Source organism: Amphibalanus amphitrite, unplaced genomic scaffold, assembly GCF_019059575.1.
Source record: "Amphibalanus amphitrite isolate SeventyFive unplaced genomic scaffold, NRLGWU_Aamphi_draft 000967F_arrow, whole genome shotgun sequence".
NCBI classification, from domain to species: domain Eukaryota; kingdom Metazoa; phylum Arthropoda; class Thecostraca; order Balanomorpha; family Balanidae; genus Amphibalanus; species Amphibalanus amphitrite.
In genome coordinates this window covers 146,629-167,721 of record NW_024882461.1, presented here as the reverse complement: position 1 = coordinate 167,721, position 21,093 = coordinate 146,629, and the positions used below count along the sequence as shown (strand labels likewise).

Genomic DNA, 21,093 nt, shown 5'->3' with positions numbered 1-21,093 from the left:
CCGAAAAAGCTCAGCCACACTTACGACGCTCTAACAGGTCCCAATTTTCCCGACTTTTGGGTCATTGACCTGACCTGGAAGGTCAACCATGAACCAATGACCTACGACCTTAAATTGAAATTGGGTATCATCGTCTTCCTCTCGTCACAGGCAGCACGCTCGTTTTTTTCGCGAATCTCTAGCTCGATCAGCGGCCAAACGGCAATGGGGGCAACGGACATACGTTCGTTCGCGGCTGACAAAACGCCAATACGGGCGAGATTTAAATCCATCCTACCTTCAGGTATGAGACAAGAAAGCTACTGGTTAATAGTGTTAATGAACTATGAAGAAGCTTCAGTTGACGTCTTCGGTCCGGTCTGCACGGTAATCACGTTCACGTAGTTGGCTGATGTAAGGTCGATCCCCCGCTGACGAGTTCTCTCGAGAGAACCACACCGCCTGCGGGTTCACAACGGCCCCTCCCCTTTAACGAGAAAAACGAAATAGTGTTCTAGGAATTCCATAGAAGAAAGGTAAAAAAAAAATCACTGCTGCGCGTGTTGAGTTGACGCGCTCGCTGCCCTCTGTCGACTGGAGCCCTGGCGTGTCCCTCTGTGCTTCCCTCTCGCCCCTGCCTCCCCGCGGCCATGCGCGTCCTCCCGCCGTCCCTCCCCCTCCCATTGTTCCCCCTCTCTCCCCACACTTCGCCGTGCGTCCCTACCCGATCCGTCAACATACCTTACCGTCTCCGCCGTTAAGGTGGCTACTATTAAAAAGCTTCTGAAAGCTCTCAACCTTAAGTTGATTATACTCAGTGTTATGATCATTCCTTAGTTTTCTGACATGAATCACACATTTGGCCATGGCAAACGTTAAAAACACCTTTTTCTTTAAAGAAATGCCCAATGACAATCTTATTATCCAACAAATTTGCAATTAAAGCCAACCAGTACACAATACAGAACACGTGCCTACTCGTATGAATGCGAATAACAATGTGATATCATGTCGATTTCTCCTACATGTTAACCCTCGCCGGCACAGGCCATTTTGACTCTGGTTGGCTGAGTTTTTCACGTTTGCCCCAAGGTCACTCAATCATCAAAGCAATATTTCAATTTTTCAGCATAGGAACTTTGAGAATGTTTATTTTTGTTTTCTTGACTTATGTCTTGGGGGGGGGGGGGGGGCCAAAAGATAGTATGGCCCCCCCTTTGACCGTCTTGGGGGGGGGGGGGCATGGCCCCATTGGCCCCCCCTTGGATCCGCCCCTGACTTGGACAGTCCTTCTGAGGGCCTCCGCCGGCCTCAAGGGCCCATACCGGCCTCTAAGGGTCCCATCGGTGTCCAAGGGCCCGATAGTCTTTTAGAGCCCATTTCAATCATCCAATGTGACAGGTCTATGAAAACCTACACGGATCTTTGAACACGGATCTTCAAAGATTTTTTTTTTTAAGTTGCTCACCTCTTATAGCCCAGCCGAGCTCTTGAGGCAGCACAGGGCTCTTGTAGACCCAAAACCGTTATCTGAGGGGCCACGTGTGCCCCTGAACGGGACTGCGGGGTCGGTGTTGGAGTCGGTCGGAGTCGACAGCTCTGACCGGAATCGGAGTCGATTTTGGTACATGGGGGTCGGAATCGAGTTGAAGACACCGAAAAATCCACCACAGAAACTATGCATACCAGAAATGGATTTTTTTTAGATTGGCGAGCCGATTGCGTGGATAGTTTTCAAGTTCTTCTGGATGATCGGGAGCACCTGCACAGGGGCCCGTTCGAGGGAGGGGTGTCCCACAGACCCACTGGCCTCCGGCCTCCCCATTAAACGGGTCTGTCCTGCTAAAACTGACGTAACAGGTAGGGGAGAGTGGGCCAAAGCGGCCACCCGGGGCAAAGCGGCCACCCATCGTTTTAGCCCTTCATAGCTGGCGTCAGTTCCAATTTATGGTTTCCAATTATACTTCTCTTCACGGTCGTTCGAATGAGCCAGACCGGGGTTTCAGGCCCATCACCATTGTTCTGTGAAACACGGAAACGCATTTCTTGCCAGGTTACCAACTATGTTTACAATTTTTAAATGTTATGTTATTCCATAACCGTTTGGAATTTTTATAAGCGTTCTTGTCCATTCATTGCATGGTTATCGTACATGTATTCTACCAATTTTAATGTTTTTTTTTACCCCACTAATAGCTAAGCTGGAATATTTTTGTCTCGGACGGTATGCGCGGGGCAAAGTGGCCACCCCCGAATTGGCCATAAGTTGTTTCCATCTGGATAAAAAAACATAATTTATGTTCAAATGTGTCGTCATGCATTCATCTTGGCCACTTTTCAGTTGCATGAGTTACCAAATAATGCAATTAAATGTTTTTTTTTCATGAAAATCCTTTCTTTGTTTACCTACAGGTGGAAGATGATAAAGTAAACATCCATCCTCGCTTAACCTTGTCACCATCAAATACCCTAGTCGTAAACGAGGCAACTATTTTGTTTCTCATATTGGGACTTGGGAAGACGCCGGTGGCCACTTTGCCCCAGGGTATGGGGCAAAGTGGCCAATGTGCATAGGTTTAAAGTTTTGTCAATATCTTTCATATGTGAACGCCTTTGGAAATAAAACGCAGTAGAAATAAAAGGCAACTTAATAGGGATCACATTGTTATTTTTTTTTTGTCCCATACCTATTGAATTGTCCACCATGTGAAACATAGTGGAACAGGTATGCAGGAGTGCCCTTCCATGCCCGTGTGACCTGGCTACGTTAAGTACCATAGAACTTCATTCAAGGAGGGGAATTCAGGCACATTAGGTCACATCACTCCCCGCTCTTTTTTCTAGCTATGGACAGCCCGCCACCACAGGTATTAGTAAAAAGGTTACCCCTGGGGACCCAGCAGACAGATAGCATGGCTAGTGACGTCCGCTGAGTACCCAGGGCTGACAATGGTTAGGTAGGATAAGGACAAAAAGAGACGAAATATGAAAAAGCAAACAATGTATGCATAAACAAAACAAAAGAAAAAAACAGCAACAAGAGCTGTTTTTTATAGAGCTGTTATAGAAAGAATCTTTCCAAGTTTAAAAATCAAGCGTTGGCATCGTGAGAAGCGTTAGGGTGGCCGCTTTGCCCCACGCTCCCCTAATGGGTAAAGCGTTCATGTAAGTAGGTATAATATTATTTAGTGGCCGAGAGCCGTGAAGGATGCACGGCTAAATCGTGTTCCCGGCTGTGGCGGGAAGCGGTCACGCGTCGGCGCGCGAGCAGAGCAGAGCAGAGCGCTGGGCAGAGGGTGTGTGTGTGGAGCGCGGCCGGAGGCGCGGCAGGTTCATCTAATATCTGCATCGCCACAGTCTACTTCCCACCAGGCTCGTGTGCAGAGCTGCGAGTGAAATATGAGGAGCACCTTCAGTTCGCCATTGATGAGCTCCGTACCCTGTATGACTGCCCTCGATTTATCATCTGCGGTGATTTCAACAGCTTTCCAGTTGAGTCCCTCTGCCGGCTCAATGGTTTGCATCAAATTGTAACAGCCCCCACGCACGGGGACTCAGTTCTGGACCTCATCCTGACCGATCTGGGTGACTATTATCACGAGCCTGTGATGCTGTCGCCCCTCGGGCGCTCCAAGCACGTCATCGTGCACGCTCGACCGCGCACCATCCAGCCGACACCGAGGGAACGAACGACCGTGCGAATGCTGCCGGACTCGGGAGTTAGAGCATTCGGCAGGTGGATCACAGCACATGACTGGACCCCCGTATATGAGGCGTCTTCCCCCGATGAACAGGTGGCGGTGCTGCAGTCAACGCTCTCCACTGCTCTAGACCGGTTTCTGCCTACCAAGACATTGCCAGTGCGACATCGAGGGAAGCCTCACATCACCGCCACCGTCCGACACGCCATTGCCCAGAAGCACAGAGTTTTCCGACTCGAGGGCATGTCCGACCGGTGGCGACATCTACGAAATAAGGCCACTCATCTGTGCCGCAAAGCCAAGGCGGAATTCTACGACAGGAAAATACGAGGAATGAGGACAGCAAAGCCGGCTACTTGGTACCGTCAAATCAAGAGTCTGACCGGCCGAGTAAAGAACGAACAGCTAAACTTCGCTGAGTATGAGAATGGTGGGGCGCTGGCGGAAGCGGTCAACCAGCACTTCGCATCTATCTCATCCCAGCTGCCGGCACTCAACCTGGAGGAATTCCCTGCCTACCTACCGGCGGACGCACCCCCACCGGTCATCCGACGAGCTGACGTCCAGAGGGAACTGAGCAGCATCCGCTCCAACATCTCCACCACACCGAATGAGCTACCAGCACGGCTGGTCAAGGAGTTTGCCTTCGAATTATCGCAGCCACTCACTCACATCTTCAACTCCTCGCTATCCTCCGGAAAATTTCCGTCTGCTTGGAAGCTATCCTTCATCACCCCCATTCCCAAGGTCAACCCTCCAACCTCTTTCAACGATCTTAGACCCATTTCACTCACCCCGCTCTTCTCCAAAATCTTTGAAGGATTTTTGACAACCTGGATCATGGCTGACATTACCCCATCACTTGACCCACACCAGTTCGGAAACAGGCCAGGCTACTCTACGGTACATTACCTGATCTCGCTATATGACTTCCTGGCTAAGAACACAGACAGCTCTTCAAACGCTGCGGCCATCCTGGCGATCGATTTTTCCAAGGCCTTCGACCTGGTTAGCCATGATGTCGTGCTCAGGAAACTACTGGACCAGCAAGTTCGCCCCTCCATCGTGCCTACAGTAGCCAGCTTCCTCAACGAGCGGAAACAGGTCGTTCGACTTGGTGGCTCGAATCCTGTCTCATCAGAGCTCACTACCACGTGTGGAACGCCCCAAGGGACAAAAATCGCCCCGATTGCATTTTTGGCTCATATAAATGACTGCGCAGTTACCGAAGATCATCGATGGAAGTATGTGGACGACCTCAGTATCGGCATCCTGTCTCCTGCAAGAGATGCAAACATTGTCCTTCAGAAAGCCCAGACGGCCGCATCCACTCTGGAAACATGGTCAGAGAACAATCTCATGAAGATCAACGGAAAAAAGTGTCATATACTCATCTGCAACTTCTCTCACAACACGGATATGGACGGCGCAGTAATCATTAACAACGAACCAGTACCTGTCGTCTCTACCATGAAACTTCTCGGAGTCCATATTACTTCTGACTTAAAGTGGACGGCAAATACAAATCATATCACAAAAAACGCCTCTCGCAGGCTGTTCATGCTCACAGTCCTCCGTCAGTTCCATGCAGATCTGAGCGATATCCGCGCCGTCTACATCAGCTTCATTCGTCCATGTCTGGAATACTGCTCTCAACTGTGGCACACGGGACTGACACAGCAACAAGCACAAGCAATCGAGCAAGTCCAGAAAAGAGCTTGCAAAATCATGATAGGATACGAAAACTACACCGACTACGCCTCTGCCTGCCAGCTCCTCAACCTCGAGACTCTGAGTGAGCGTCGCGATGCTGTCCTCTGCAAGCTGGCGGCCGACATCCTCGCCAACCCCGCCCACCCACTGTACCCGGGCGAGCAGCTGGCAAATGTGAGGCGCCCTCTGCGCCGGCAGCGAAAGTTTGTCGTACCGCGGGCCAAAACTGAGCGGTATAAAAAGTCCACTGTGCCTGTACTCATAGATCTAATGAACAGGATGTGATCCCCACGTAGATATGTTCGGAGCTCTTTTGAAATGCACTGTGTTTTTAATTTTTGTGATGCTTCTCACTTCATGTGGTGCTACCATTGCACAGCTCATGTACGGCCTTTTTACCAGTCGTTGACTGTCACGTGGTCAAATAAACCTTTATGTATGTATGTATGTAAATCAAGATGGACAAGTATCTCAAGCCCCCAGAACTCAACATTGATCCCAAATCGCCATCTGCTGAAGATGAGTGGGATATGTGGATTACAAAGTTTGGGGATTTCTTCAACTCCATCGATCCGGCCCTAAATCCCAACAAGCTCACGCTTCTTCGGGCTCACATGTCATGTGCATGCTATAAGCTCATGCTCATGTGCTCATGCTCATGTGCATGCCCCAAAAGCTCAGTAGATTAAGCGTGGCTTTAAATAAGAGAGCCTCTAAAAGAAAAATATAGGTGAGAAGGAACTTATGGGACACCCTGTATGTGTGCTGACCGGCTCCAAGTCCAACGCGCCGCCGGCCGGCCACCGCCGGCCGGCTCGGCAGTTCGCGGCGAAACGACGACGGCGCGGCTCCGCCGGCGCAACGGCGCCGGCGTCGTACGATTCGATTGACGTGCATTGTATGACGAATAATCAAGAAATATACATTCATTAAAGAACTCTTTTGGTCCTCCGGTTAATGAAACGATACGATCAGATACGCAATTCTTAGTGAACTGGACGATTACACGAACACTTTGGTCTGCCGTGCCGGATCAGAGTGAACGACGACGAAACACACGAACACTCGCCATTACCTATAAGTCAAAGGGGGAAAATCAACCCCCTGTTTTTCCACTAAAACGCGTCGGAATGGCCCCATATACCATACATGACTTCATATACGGTCAACCTTCACTACCTTGAGGCCTGTTCTGCAATTGGGCAGCTGTAAGGTCATTTGACGTCATCAAAGGTCACCATTTTTTGCCAATGACTCCGTACAGGAACGAGATACAGCCACGCGGATGGTCTCATTGTGTTCAGCTCGTCAAGGCACATCGAATGATATACATGATGACCTCGAGGTCACGTGACCTGAGGTCAATCTTTGACCTTGACCTTTCGAGGTCTACATATATATGATTCGATGCGAATTGACGAGAGGATGAAGATGTTGCCCTTAGTTTGCTCCTAGCTTGGCTAATTCGAAAGTTATTTGAGAAAACTTCAGATCTAGCGCCGCAATTTTGACTTTTTTTACCCCTGTCATAGGCGGCGGAACGGGGAGGGCATCGGGGCACCGTGCCCCCTTCGAATTTGGCATTTTAACATTAGCCCTATGGGCGTTGCATGGAAAGAAGGGGACCAAAAGTCGGCAGTGCCCCCCCCCCCTTTAACCCTCGCCCGTACATGCCATTTTCCCATCCTAGAATGCACATGGGGGGGGGTGCCACCCCCCCCCTGCGCCATTTCGTTCCTGTTGGAGATAGAGCTTTGCGGTAAAGACCAAAAAGATTCTTTGGCAAGAGACGAATCCAATGATACCCAGTTTTACCTTCTCAGGTCAGTCATTGACCTTCCAGGTCAGGTCAAACTAAAAAATGTTGCTGTTTTGGGCCACCGCTGGATATCAAGTGCGCTGCTTATCATATACCGATGACTATGCCGTTTTCTGGCGCCAAGCCAGCTATAACCTCTTCGTCACACTACCCGACCAGACTTTTGCTGTTGAGGTCATTTCAGGTCAAGTTAGGTCAAGGTCAATGATATGTGTTTGTATGTCTGTGTGTGTCTGTGTGTGTATACTGATGTTTGCACCGAGTGTTTATTTGTCCATGTTACATGAAATCATGATCTCAGAAGCTCTTACCAAAAATGCAGTCAAAAAACTTCACGAAAAGTAAATTTAGCTTGCCTAAAACGCAATTATTTTAGATGACCTAGGTTGACCTTGACCCTGACTTTGACATATGTACATCGTCGAACAACATGTTCCATGATAGATTGGAGGTAAGAATGGCAAAAAAGGCCGAAATCAAGGTGTCAAAAGCTCACAAGGCCCATAGCCAACGCAAGATGTTGAGAATTGGTCATTTGGGTCATGACATGACCTGAAAAACAAGGTCATATCTCCAAAAACAAAAACCACAGAAGCTTGAAATTTGTAGTGGACATCAAAAAAGGATAGAGGAGCAGCTATACGAAAAATCAGCCTTCTAGCTCTTAAAATGTTGAGTGCAGAGCAGAAAAACTACCTGGGGGGTGGCAACCCCCCCCCCATATGCGGGCGAGGGTTAATTGAGGGTGTTCCGCCGCTACTGCCCATGCCGACGACCACAAGCCGCTTCTGATGGCCCCACATCTTCCTTTGAGGGCATGCGGGGGGGGGGGGGCTATATTTGCCCTTAACCCGGTAGGCGGTGGGCCTCCCAGCCACCTTCCGCGCGGTGGGGGGGGCATTTTTTGCCCCCCCCTCGTATCTCCGAAACTACTGGACGGATCCGGAAAATTCAAACGGCGTTCGATAGCCCTGTCAAATTTGTAGAGGCAAACCAAACTTCATTGACCTCAGGGTCACCGATGACGTCACAGGTCAGGTCAAAGATAAATTGTTTCACCATTCACGGGGCTTCTAGGGAAAGCGCTATAACACCGAGTAAAACGCATTTTGTCGAAAATCAGCGATAAGGCGTCAGTTGTCTAGTACATATGTTGCTATTAGACATAGACCCGGGAACAGGGGGGGGGGGGCAGCGGGGGCGCTTGCCCCCCCCAACTTGGGAGCCGAGGGGGCGGCGCCCCCTCAACATTGAGGTAGCGAGAAAAGGTCTTTCCTCCCTTTTCCGGACTTCTTTCCTTCTTGTTTCCTTTAAACATCTACACATCAACACACGGCATTTTCCTTGCCATCTGAATGGTTTCTGCTGATACAGTATCGATTTGACAACATCTGCTATTGTCATCCCGCTTTGGTTTGGGCCTGACCTTGGCCATAAATTTGGCAGGCCAGATTTTATACTGCACCAGCTTGAGTCAACTTTGAGAAATACATAACGCACATACAACGGTGCGTTATGTGCGGCAACCCCATAGTTGCCGTTATGGGGCCCTCAGAAAAATAAGTGTGGGACCATCACAGGCGGGAAATGCCCCTTATAGAACTGGCCCCTCATAGCCCGGTAAGACCTCTCAGAGGCCGGTAACGGGTCTTTGGAGATGACCGAGGTGCCCTTAAAAGCCGCAAGAGGCCCTCAGAAGCCGGCGTGGGGCTCTTATGGAGATCTTAGTGTGGCTATTTAGGGCCCATGAGGTGCTCTGACCAGCCCCTTATGGGGCCCTTCTGAGTAGAAATATGGCCATCGTTAACCCTCAGCGGTCAAATGGCGCCGCAGGGCCCCTCGGAGCCGAGGGTCCCTTTTTATCCCGATGGGGGGGGGGGGGCACGTGTCCTCTTAGACCCCCTAGCTACGCCACTGTTTCAGATGCATCATGTCAGGCATTTTAGGCTCGCCCCCCCAACTTGAAAATCGTTCCCGGGCCCCTGCTATTAGAGGTCACTGGTCATACCAGGTCAGGTCACAGGTCAGGTCACCAAAGGTCACCAAGGGTCACCACATGAACCCAACTTGACTGAGGTTGTGCGATGCATGTTTTATGGCCAGTTTTTCATTTCCAACTTAATGGTATTGGTTATAAGACCATCAGGTACGATTTAGGTCACTTTCTGGTAAAGGTCAGGTCAAGGTCAGGTCAAAAAGGGTCAAATTTCAAAGTTGATATTTTGGCATAAAATGGGTATTTATTCAATGCAGCTCGTCACGGGTAGTCTAATGGTGGTCTTTGTTTTGCGCTACGAGGTCTAGAATTGCTTAAAATTGAGTTTGAAAATTTGACGTCATCAATTTTGAACAGTTTTTTCGCTATAACTTGGCCAAAAAAGAGGTATTGATCTCAAATTTGGTATGTAGATAGAAGGCGGTAGGGACTATCACATATATTCCGGTTTTTCGAAATTCAAAAAACTTTGGATTTTTCGGCTATTATTTTCAAAAAATCTATTTTTTATTCTTGGGGGACAAAATCCAAAAATTTAAAAATCCGAGATAGCAGTTTTGTAGCCCTCTTTATTCCACACCTTTTTGTGTTTGGAACATTTTTCTGTATCTCTAAAGCTGTAGGCCTGACAGCTCTTCCCGCGAAACCTTTTTTTGTCGAAAATGGCAAAAATGACGTCACTCTGACGTCATTAGCGGCCAACCTATCATAGCCTTTGGAAAAAATTTTTGGTCACCATGTGCGCTAGCTACTCCCGGGAGGGTACTGAAAGTTTGGTGACGATCGGCGAAGCGGTTCTCGAGATATATCGAAAAAACTAAAGGGGGGGGGGGCAAAAAATGCCCCCCCCACCGCCTGGAAGGTTAAGAGGACGCCGTGCCGGCCCCACTGACCTCTGGGCTCTGAGAACCCCTTGCTGACATATGAAGGGCTCACGCTTACCTCTGCTAGTCTGCAAAATACGCGGCGTCGTTGCTATGATAGGAAATGCTCGGGGAGATGCCCTGAAAGCGACGTCATATTAGCCGGCTGGACAACTAAGGAATTTGGCTTTTGCTCCGCCCTCGTGGCTCTCCGGTAGCATTCGCTGTCTGTCACTCCGAGCCATTAGGTAGCCCATACCATACATACTAGGTCAACAACGGTCACGACCCCAAATTTGTACAGCAGACTGTGGCCCACCCAGTGGAGCTAAGGGGCACGTGCGTGAAGATAGCGACGGATTCAGCGTCGGATTCAGAATTCGCTGAAAACACGTTATCAGGTCAAGTAGGACACGCTGACTCCAAAAATAGACATAAAACACATTTCTAAGATCATCTTCAGGGTCAAATTTGAGGTCAAAGGACGGGGTACCCGATAACGTCCCGAATTATGGGGGTAAGAGGACCAAAAGTGGTAGTACATGATAGCTGGTCACCGTGGGCAGCCTCCGTGACCATGACCTTGACCTTTGACCTTCAAGGTCAAATTTGAGGTCAAATGACGGGGTACCGGATAACATCCCGAATTATGGGCTCAAGAAGACCAAAAGTGGTCATACATGATCGCTCGTCACCGTGGGCAGCCTCCGTGAACCTGACCTTGACCTTGACCCTTGACCGTCAAATTTGAGTTCAAACGACGGGGTTGACCTACCTTGAGACGATACCCCTTCCTTGTCTCAAATCGTTCCGCCGCCTGTGGTAACGGAACCTACCCACCCAGTGTAATTGAAAATGTTGCCTCGACTCTCTAATCCTTATCCTAATTACATCCATTTCCCAGCATTCCAAAATGGCAGACCCGGACCTCTTCGAGTTTTTAAAACTGATTGAGACCGAGGAGGCTGCCCTGAACTACTGCCAGAGGCAAGGTTTGATCCCGGCACCCAACGCAGCCGCTGCAGTGCGAAGGGGACCGGCTCGTGACATAGGAGAGCAGTGGGGCATCTGCGGTGCAGTGGGTTTTAACCCAGCTGTGCCTCAATGCACTGGCCGGGTAACCACCATCACGCGCTACTTTAAGAATGGCCCCAAACCGCAATTTCGCTGCGTGAAATGTCGCAAACAGCTGTCACAGCTGCATGGTATGAGGCCTGTGCGGCCTGGTGCCCATGTCGGCACATGGTTTGCCTCGCTCGACGCGCAGGGCAAGCCAAACACCAAAGTGGGGAAAAGGGAGGTACTATGGATCGTGTACTCCATGTCAAAAGGCATGTCCGTGTCCCAATCAATCAAACTGACTGCTCCAACCCTAACGATCGTCAAAGACACCGTCATTGACTGGCGGAACTATGTGCGAGAGCTGTTTGAAGCTGCCCTTCGCCGCTCGCCACCCATGGGCGGCCCAGGAGAAGAGGTTGAGATAGATGAAAGCCTCTTCAGGGGCAAACGTAAATATAACAGGGGCCGTCTGCTCCTGGGTGACCAAGCAGCCGGTGGTGCAGCCGGCGGTGTGCCTGGTGCGGTGGCCGGCGGTGCGGGAGCCGGCGGTGCGGTGGTCGGCGGTGCGGGAGCCGGCGTGGCCGGCGGTGCGGGAGCCGGCGGTGCGGTGGCCGGCGTGGCCGGCGGTGCGGGAGCCGGTGGTGCGGGAGCCGGCGGTGCGGGAGCCGGCGGTGCGGGAGCCGGCGGTGCGGTGGCCGGCGTGGCCGGCGGTGCGGGAGCCGGCGGTGCGGGAGCCGGTGGTGCGGGAGCCGGCGGTGCGGGAGCCGGCGGTGCGGTGGCCGGCGTGGCCGGTGGTGCGGGAGCCGGCGGTGCGGGAGCCGGCGGTGCGGGAGCCGGCGGTGCGGTGGCCGGCGTGGCCGGCGGTGCGGTGGCCGGCGGTGGATTGCGCGGCGGTGGTAACCGCAACTATGGGAGGAGGATCGCTGGACCTTGGGTCTTTGGGATGTTGTGGCGCAGGACAGGAGAGCTGCGCCTCATCCGCGTGGACCGGCGGGACGCGGCCACTCTGCTGCCGCTGATTCAGCGTCACATCGCTCCTGGGACCACCGTGTATTCGGACGAATGGGCTGCTTACCATGGCATAGACGCGATCCCAGGCGGCAACTACATCCACCGGACAGTGAACCACCAGGTAGGCTACTGGACGGGTTAAAATTTGCAGCATCGATACGATATGAGAAATGCCTAGATACAACTAGTGAAATGTTTTTGCGCTACCTTAACCCGCGCCCTGCTGGGGTGGTGTTTGAACATGTTGTGAAAATTTCAGACCAAGGTCATTCAAGGTCAGGTCACCAGGTCACTTGAAGTGACCTCACCTCATAAAAAGTTTCAATGTCTGTCATAGCTACACCGAGTGACCGATCGCTTTGAAACTTTCAGCGATTGCTAAGAGCAATAGCATGTACAAAATGTATATCTCAGAATTTTGATATCGATGACCTAAGGTTAGGTCAATTTTGCGACCTCCCCATTATAAGTCAATGGGAGAAAATTGAAATGCGCCTCCTTTGGACGAAAGACATTATAAACACTCCCAAACACTGAATTACAAGTGGTTTAGACACACTGAACATGAAAATGGTGTCCGTGACCCCTGTTTATGCCCTGAGGTCATCTTAGGTCACGAATGGTATCTAACAGTTTTTCGCAAATAACTTTTGATAGAGGCATGCTAGAGCGATGAAAACGCCTTAGATGTGTTCAGCTCGACGATACGGATCGACTGATATGCAACATGACCCTTTCCGGTCAGGTCATGACCTTTACCTGAGGTCAAATTTTCAAGTTGATCTTTCAAGGTCAAGTTATAGTTCATTCGATGCGTCTTGACGAGAGGAACACGATGCCGGTAAAAGTAAGCTCGTACAAGGCTTGGGTCAAAAGTTATTGCAGAAAAACTGTTTCCGAAAAAATCGGCTATTTTTGCAGTTTTTGCCCCCTGCAGGCAAAACCGTTGACGTTAGGTCAAATCTGAGAGAATTATTCAGAAAGGACGTTAATAGGGCTATCGAATGCGCTTTTTCGCGGCGCTGTAGCTCTATTGGTTCTCGAGTTATGCGTTGGGTTCTTGGAAATTGTCGACATTCGACCTGAAAATCGGCGAAATTTTGCCTTCAATGACCTCTGGTGACCTGACCTTTGACCCGACCAAAAAATTGACCGAAGTGATTTCCTCATTATTTTTGACGCTCTTTCGAACGCCGCCTTCCGCGTATCGCTACGTGGCCCAGGAGCCGAGTTAGAAGGGGGGGGGGTGTTCAAACACCCCCCCAGCAGGGCGTGGAAATCCAGGACCCCCAGCCGGGCGCGGGTTAATGAAACTTGATGATGAAAAGCCACATGTGTTGCATGTTTGCAGAACAACTTCATCAACCCAGCAGACCAGGCGGTGCACACGCAGGGCATCGAAGGAGCATGGTCTCGTGCCAAGCTGGACCTCATGCGACTGAAGAGAGGAACATCGCCTGAGCTGCTTCCCGGCCACCTGGCACGCCTCTGGTGGCAGTCAAGAGATCGCGACGACGTGCGCCCGTTCCTGAACATCCTGCAGCTGATCAGGGAGGCATACCCCCAGTGAACGTTCAAACCTTCGACCGTTCCAACCTGCGACACAAGCCCGAGACTGTAGTGACTAAGCGTGTATACGTGTTTGTGTGCAAGTGTGCTGTGTGTGTGTGTGTGTGTGTGTGTGTGGTGTGTGTGTTGTGTGTGTTGTGCGTGCGTGCGTGCGTGCGTGCGTGCGTGCGTGCGTGCGTGCGTGCGTGCGTGCGTGCGTGCGTGCGTGCGTGCGTATGTGTTTTCGTGACAGAAATGTTCTTTGATATGTTCTAAGTGAGCGGCAGCCTCGATGCCTTTTCTACTGCTCCTGATGTCGTTCTGCTGGACTGTGGACTGTGTGGCAGATTCCGTGGTCCTGAGTATAACCTGAAGACGGCCACCTCCTGATCTGGAGAATAAAATGCATCTCCTACCGCTCAGTACTACTCATCAGTACTACCGCTGTATATTATCTGGGCAAGCCACGATATGTTAAAAAAGCTATGAGAGAAAAATGTTTCCGGATATATTTGAGGCAATATAAAGGCACGTATATCTACAGTATTTGCACTTCAAGTCCGTTCTTTCAAAATTTGTCAGACTTTAATAGAGTAGGAACCTCAATTTTTCAAAGTTATTGTTTTCATGATACTCATATTTTACTCGAATCTATGACAGCTCTGTGGTTTACTAGGAACGGTGCTCCTAGTTCGTCATTTTTATTTTTTTTACGTCCTAGGGTATGAATTTAGAAGGCACTTATTGGCACACTCGAGACAAAAAAGGCAGGTATGCAATGGTGTAACTAATAACTATACATATAACCCTCGCCGTCCGGGGGGGGGGGGTTGCCAACCCCTCCCCATGGGCCAGGTAAAGAAAAGCAACTAGTTGTTTACTACAAAGTTCAGGTAAAGAAAAGCAACTAGACCAATTAAAATCAAATACATACCAATTAAATCATCTACATACCAATTAAGCTCTCCCGCGATGATAAAGTGGGCTATTGAAACAGCGTCCCAATATTGAAACCAGAGCTGCGAAATCAGGGTAAGAGTCAGAGTCGGAGTTGAAATCGACCGGAATCGACCTTTCTAACCAGAGCCAGAATCCGGGCCGATTTGGAGGCATGGGTGAAACTTTGACATCACCATTGGGGTCCCAAACGTCCAAGGGGGCCTCCATTTAGTGGGGGCCTCCAAGCAATTAGGGGCCTCCAATTGCGGAAGTGGTAATTTACGAACCACGCCAGGGCCTCCTCTAAGAAATTTTCATTGGGGGACCAGAGGCTCAGAAGCCAAACCTAGGGTACCAGCATATCAAGTTTTCTCATCGGATTTAGGCCACTTATTTTTCGTCACAGCTCTGATGCCATGATTTTTTTTTATATTGATAAAGAAATGGTAGGTCACCTGACCCTACTGGTGGATCCAGGCCAGCAGGGTGAAATTGCATGTAAATATCCCGCGCAGCGTCCGAAATCGACGAAAATTTCTGGCTTTTCACTTTTGACAATAAAACACAATGCCTTTATTATAGAAAAAAAGAATTTAACGGCACAGCATTGCGCAAGGAATCTAGCCGACCCCAGAAAGTGTGAGGGTTAACCTTCGCCCGCACCTGGGGGGAGGGTTGCCACCCCCAAGTTAGTTTTTCTGCTCTACACTTAACATTTTGAAGCTAGAAACCTGATTTTTTGTATAGCTGCTTTTCTATCTTTTCTCAGCGTCCATTGAAAATTTCAAGTTCTTTTGGGTTTGGAGATATGACCTTGTTCTTCAGGTTATGTCATGTCCTAAATGACGAATACCCAATATCTTGCGTTGGCTATGGGCCTTGTGAGCTTTTGACACCCTGATTTCGGCTTTTTTGCCAGTCTTACCTCCCACCTATCATTGAACCTGTTGTTCTGCGATGTACAGATGTCAGGGTCAGGGTCAAGGTCAGAGTCAGGGCCTAGGTCATCTAAAATTATTGCGCTTTAGGCAAGCTGAATTTACTTTTCGTGAAGTTTCTTTGACTGCATGTTTAGGAAAAGCTTCTCAGTTCATGATCTAATGTACATAATAGGGACACACAAACCGATCTGTGCACACATCAGTACATACACAGACATACACAGACATACAAACACATATCATTGACTTCGACCTAACTTCCCGTGAAATGACCACAGCCAGCAAATTAGTCGGATAGTGTGACAAAGAGCTGTTCTAGCTGGCTTGGCACTAATACGGCAGCGTCATCGGTATATGACGGGTTGGCCCGCTGCTTGTGTAGGTATCTTATTCGACATCACCACATTTTTTACAAGATTTTAAGCCTCGCGGTCAAGAGCAACAGATTCTTTGGGAAGAGACGAATCCAATGATACAAATTTTATCTCATCAGGCCAGTCATTGACCTTCCAGGTCAGGTCAAACGTCGCAGCCCGGATTCAGCCCAGATTCGGGACACCTCCGATCAAGCTGAAACGCGCACACAATGTAGGTCCTGACATTCCCAATCCACAGTCCAATTCATTCGGCGGCACTCCCAGCCGTTTGACCTACAGAGGTCAGCAAAGGTCACGTTGCCCAAATTTGCACAGCAGATTGTGGCCCACCCAGTAGAGCTAGAGCGCTAAAAATGGCACCAATCGACTCGCCAGCATCTAATCTTACTTTCCCAACACTCATTTGACCTCTCAAGGTCATGCGATGACTTAAGGTCATTTGTTGGCCAGGTCTAAAATACACTTGCACAGCAGTTTTCGAGTAGAGGGATTGACCGAATTCCAAATCAACGCACATCATCGGGTAGCCCATAGGCCGTAGTAACTTTCCTTCGAAACCGCTTCTCGATATGTGACCCCGTTTGACCTCGGCAGGTCAAAATGTACAAATAAACGACACTCCATACGTCGCAGCCCGGATTCAGCCCAGATTCGGGACATCTCTGATCAAGCTGAAACTCGCGTACGATGTAGGTCCTGACATGCCCAATCCACAGTCCGAGTCATTCGGCGGCACTCCCAGCCGTTTGACCTACAGAGGTCAGCAAAGGTCACGTGGCCCAAATTTGCACAGCAGATTGTGGCCCACCCCACCCAGTAGAGCTAGAGCGCTAAAAATGGCACCAATCGACTCGCCAGCATCAAATCTTACTTTCCCAACACTCATTTGACCTCTCAAGGTTATGCGATGACCTAAGGTCATTTGTGGGCCAGGTCTAAAATACACTTGCACAGCAGTTTTCGAGTAGAGGAGAGGTCAAATGAGTGTTGGGGAAGTAAGATTAGATGCTGCCGAGTAGATTGGTGCCATATTTAGCGCTCTAGCTCTACTGGGTGGCCCACAATCTGCTGTGCAGATTTGGGCAACGTGACCTTTGCTGACCTCTGTAGGTCAAACGGCTGGGAGTGCCGCCGAATGACTCGGACTGTGGATTAGGCATGTCTGGACCTACATCGTGTGCGAGTTTCAGCTTGATCGGAGATGTCCCGAATCTGGGCTGAATCCGGGCTGCGACGTATGGAGTGTCGTGTATTTGTACATTTTGACCTGCCGAGGTCAAACGGGGTCACATATCGAGAAGCGGTTTCTAAGGAAAGTTACTACGGCTTATGAGCTACCCGATGATGTGCTTTGATTTGAAATTCGGTCAATCCCTCTACTCGAAAACTGCTGTGCAATGTATTTTCGACATAGCCCACAAATGACCTTAGGTCATCGCATGACCTTGAGAGGTCAAATGAGTGTTGAGAAAGTAAGATAAGATGCTGACGAGTCGATTGGTGCCATTTTTAGCGCTCTAGCTCTACTGGGTGGGTCACAATCTGCTGTGCAAATTTGGGCTACGTGACATTTGCTGACCTCTGTAGGTCAAACGGCTGGAGGTGCCGCCGAATGACTCAGACTGTGGATTGGGCATGTCAGGACCTACATCGTGTGCGAGTTTCAGCTTGATCGGAGATGTCCCGAATCTGGGCTGAATCCGGGCTGCGACGTATGGAGTGTCGTTTATTTGTACATTTTGACCTGCCGAGGTCAAACGGGGTCACATATCGAGAAGCGGTTTTGAAGGAAAGTTACTACGGCTTATGGGCTACCCGATGCTGTGCTTTGATTTGGAATTCGGTCAATTCCTCTACTCGAAAACTGCTGTGCAAGTGTATTTTCGACATAGCCCACAAATGACCTTAGGTCATCGCATGACCTTGACAGGTCAAATGAGTGTTGGGAAAGTAAGATTAGATGCTGGCGAGTCGATTGGGGCCATTTTTAGCGCTCTAGCTCTACTGGGTGGGCCATAATCTGCTGTGCAAATTTGGGCCACGTGACCTTTGCTGACCTCTGTAGGTCAAACGGCTAGGAGTGCCGCCGAATGACTCGGAATGTGGATTGGGCATGTCATGGCCTACATTGTGTGCGCGTTTCAGCTTGATCGGAGGTGTCCCGAATCTGGGCTGAATTCGGGGCCAGGCCTTGTATGCATATTGTCCGCACCAAACAGTCTGATCTGTGGCAAACTAACAACCAACTCTTGTGTGTCTTATATGAGTATGAGTTACTATTTAAGACAGCAGTAACGCTACCAAGGGCGGCTGTCACCGTAAGGCCGATATGTGGATAACACCACCATCGGTGGCGGTGCTACCCGCACATTTTTGGAGGACGAAAAATGCAGGACTTGTTTTCGACGTCTGTGAAGTAGCCTAATTTTATAATGGAGCGCTGGAAACTTTGCCAACATGTAGGAAAACATCCCTAACTTCACATGAATGCAAAAGAGCTTCGTTTTTACTACGCATATCAGCTCGGTGAGCAGAAATGCTTAAGGTGGCGGTGCTCCCCCCGCTTCCCCTACACACCGGTTTCTAATTCTCCGAGCACCCCCCACCAACATGCCCACACTGCACCCCACACACTTGTTACACCATACAACACATACTACTACACTGCCCACACCTCCACCATCACCGGCGACACATAACTCAATACATTACTTCACATGGCCTCAACCTGGATCTCCCCACTCTCCTGGGAGACGACCATCCACTTCTCCTCGAAAAACTCTTCGCATTCCTCAATGACGCGCAACTTTTCTACCAACTTTAACCCCCGGCCTGGCCTAGTGCCAGAAACTTCATTCTCTCCTACGTGCTTCTTCGCCATTTTCTCTCCGCCGCGCCATTGATTGTACGTGCTAATGATTGCTTTTCCATTCTTGCTGTTGATGTTGTTCTCGTGATTTTTGTGATTCTCGTTCGATGTTGTTCCCCCACCGCTTCTCATTCTCACTAATTGCTCCGTTGAATCGTCGATCTCGCTTATCGCCTGTGATTTACACGCGGGTTAACGGCGACGGCGGCGAGGCACCGCGAACACTTAGGTGACTCCATATTGCGCGCTCCGATCAGGTCGATTGGGCCGAGATCGTTGAGCTCCTGGTTACCTGAGGGACACCTGGTTATCTGAAGGACTCCTGGTAAAGGACCCCTGGTTACGAGGGCCCCTGGTTAGCTCAGGGGCCCCTGGTTACCCGAGGGGTCTCTGGTTACCTAAGGGACCCGTAGTTATCTGAGGGGCCCCTAGATACCCAAGGGGCCCCTGATCCCCTGGATGGCCCCTGGCCAGTCATCTGAAGAAGCCCTGGTCACCTGAGGGGCCCATGTTTATCCGGGGAGTACCTGGTTATCTGAAGGGCCTCTGCAGTCACATGAAGGTCCTTAGTTGACCGAGGAGCCCCTGGTATAAACGGCCCCTGATTATCAGAGAGTCCCCTGGTCACGGTAACCTGGTGGGCCCCTGATCAATTGAAAAGCCCCTGCAATCACTTGAGAGGCCCCTGATTACCTAAAGGGCCCCTGATCACTTGGATTTAATGGCATAGCTAGGAGGCGAGGGGCACGCGTCCGTTATATGGTTTAGGGTCCCCTTGGGCCCGAGGGGCCCTACGGTGCCAATTGACATCAGAGGGTCCGCGCTGGCCACGCTTCAACTGGAAAGGAGTGAAAGGACACCACGGGGCTTTTGAGAACACGTCATGGGCTCTTATGTAGCCACACTTATCTCCAGAAGGGCCCCACCCCAGGTTCTGAAGGACCTCGCCGGCCTCTGAGGGCCCTTGAAGGCTTATGAGGATCAGCTGTAAGGGCCCCACACTTGTTTGTTATGCCCCCACGGCCCACACCAGTGTTTCTGAGGGCCCTCACAATGGCGCCTGGAAGGGCTTGAAGCGAGTCAGTGGGCTGTAGCACCATTCATACTGCTTATCTCGACCCCTTAAAACTCGAAAAAGTACTATAAAGTCGGCCTCTAAGTCAACACCATGGCGTGATTCGAACCCGTCCCCTTTGGATTTGAAGTGAGTCATTGCGCTGTAGCTCCATTCATAATGCTTATCTCGACCCCTAAAACTCGAAAAAGTACGATAATGTCGGCCACTAAGTCAACGCCATGGTGGGATTCGATCCCGTGACCTTCGCATTTGCAATGAGTCAGTGGGCTGTAGCACCATTCATGCTGCTGAACTCGACCCCTAAAACTCGGAAAAAGTACGATAAAGTCGATCACTGAGCCAACGCCATGGTGGGATTCGAACCGCTGACCTTTGCATTTGAAGTGAGTCAGTGGGCTGTAACACCATTCATGCCGCTGAACTCGACCCCCTAAAACTCGAAAAAGTACGATAAAGTCGGCCACTAAGTCAACGCCATGGTGGGATTCGATCCCGTGACCTTCGCATTTGAAGTGAGTCAGTGGGCTGTAACACCATTCATGCCGCTGAACTCGACCCCCTAAAACTCGAAAAAGTACGATAAAGTCGGCCACTAAGTCAACGCCATGGTGGGATTCGATCCCGTGACCTTCGTATTTGCAATGAGTCAGTGGGCTGTAGCACCATTCATGCTGCTGAACTCGACCCCTAAAACTCGGAAAAAGTACGATAAAGTCGATCACTGAGCCAACGCCATGGTGGGATTCGAACCGCTGACCTTTGCATTTGAAGTGAGTCAGTGGGCTGTAACACCATTCATGCCGCTGAACTCGACCCCCTAAAACTCGAAAAAGTACGATAAAGTCGGCCACTAAGTCAACGCCATGGTGGGATTCGATCCCGTGACCTTCGTATTTGCAATGAGTCAGTGGGCTGTAGCACCATTCATGCTGCTGAACTCGACCCCTAAAACTCGGAAAAAGTACGATAAAGTCGATCACTGAGCCAACGCCATGGTGGGATTCGAACCGCTGACCTTTGCATTTGCAATGAGTCAGTGGGCTGTAGCACCATTCATGCTGCTGAACTCGACCCCTAAAACTCGGAAAAAGTACGATAAAGTCGATCACTGAGCCAACGCCATGGTGGGATTCGAACCGCTGACCTTTGCATTTGAAGTGAGTCAGTGGGCTGTAACACCATTCATGCCGCTGAACT

At 50.2% G+C, this 21,093-nt stretch overlaps 3 protein-coding genes across 4 annotated transcripts in view; 2 read left to right on the top strand and 1 right to left on the bottom strand.

Annotated features, from left to right (window-relative positions):
• The window catches only part of LOC122368679 (transcription initiation factor IIA subunit 2-like), a 67,392-nt gene that overhangs the window by 39,365 nt on the left and 6,934 nt on the right, over positions 1-21,093 (top strand). The gene's annotated exons all lie outside the window — the stretch shown is intronic.
• LOC122368678 (glycerol-3-phosphate acyltransferase 1, mitochondrial-like) overlaps positions 1-21,093 on the bottom strand; it is a 92,709-nt gene that overhangs the window by 71,018 nt on the left and 598 nt on the right. The gene's annotated exons all lie outside the window — the stretch shown is intronic.
• On the top strand, positions 5,409-13,840 carry LOC122368684. The gene is made up of 4 exons (XM_043342876.1): positions 5,409-5,567; positions 10,976-11,058; positions 12,091-12,265; positions 13,496-13,840. Exons 1-4 carry the CDS (start codon positions 5,409-5,411, stop codon positions 13,712-13,714), a joined length of 636 nt encoding a protein of 211 aa, XP_043198811.1. The 3' UTR covers positions 13,715-13,840.

Bases quoted from the DNA above. Each gene is read 5' to 3' on its own strand.
- LOC122368684 (XM_043342876.1), top strand. From the start codon at position 5,409: ATGATAGGATACGAAAACTACACCGACTACGCCTCTGCCTGCCAGCTC. The intron at 5,568-10,975 runs GTGAGGCGCCCT...TCCATTTCCCAG, and splicing joins CGGGCGAGCAGCTGGCAAAT to CATTCCAAAATGGCAGACCC. The intron at 12,266-13,495 runs GTAGGCTACTGG...GCATGTTTGCAG, and splicing joins ACCGGACAGTGAACCACCAG to AACAACTTCATCAACCCAGC.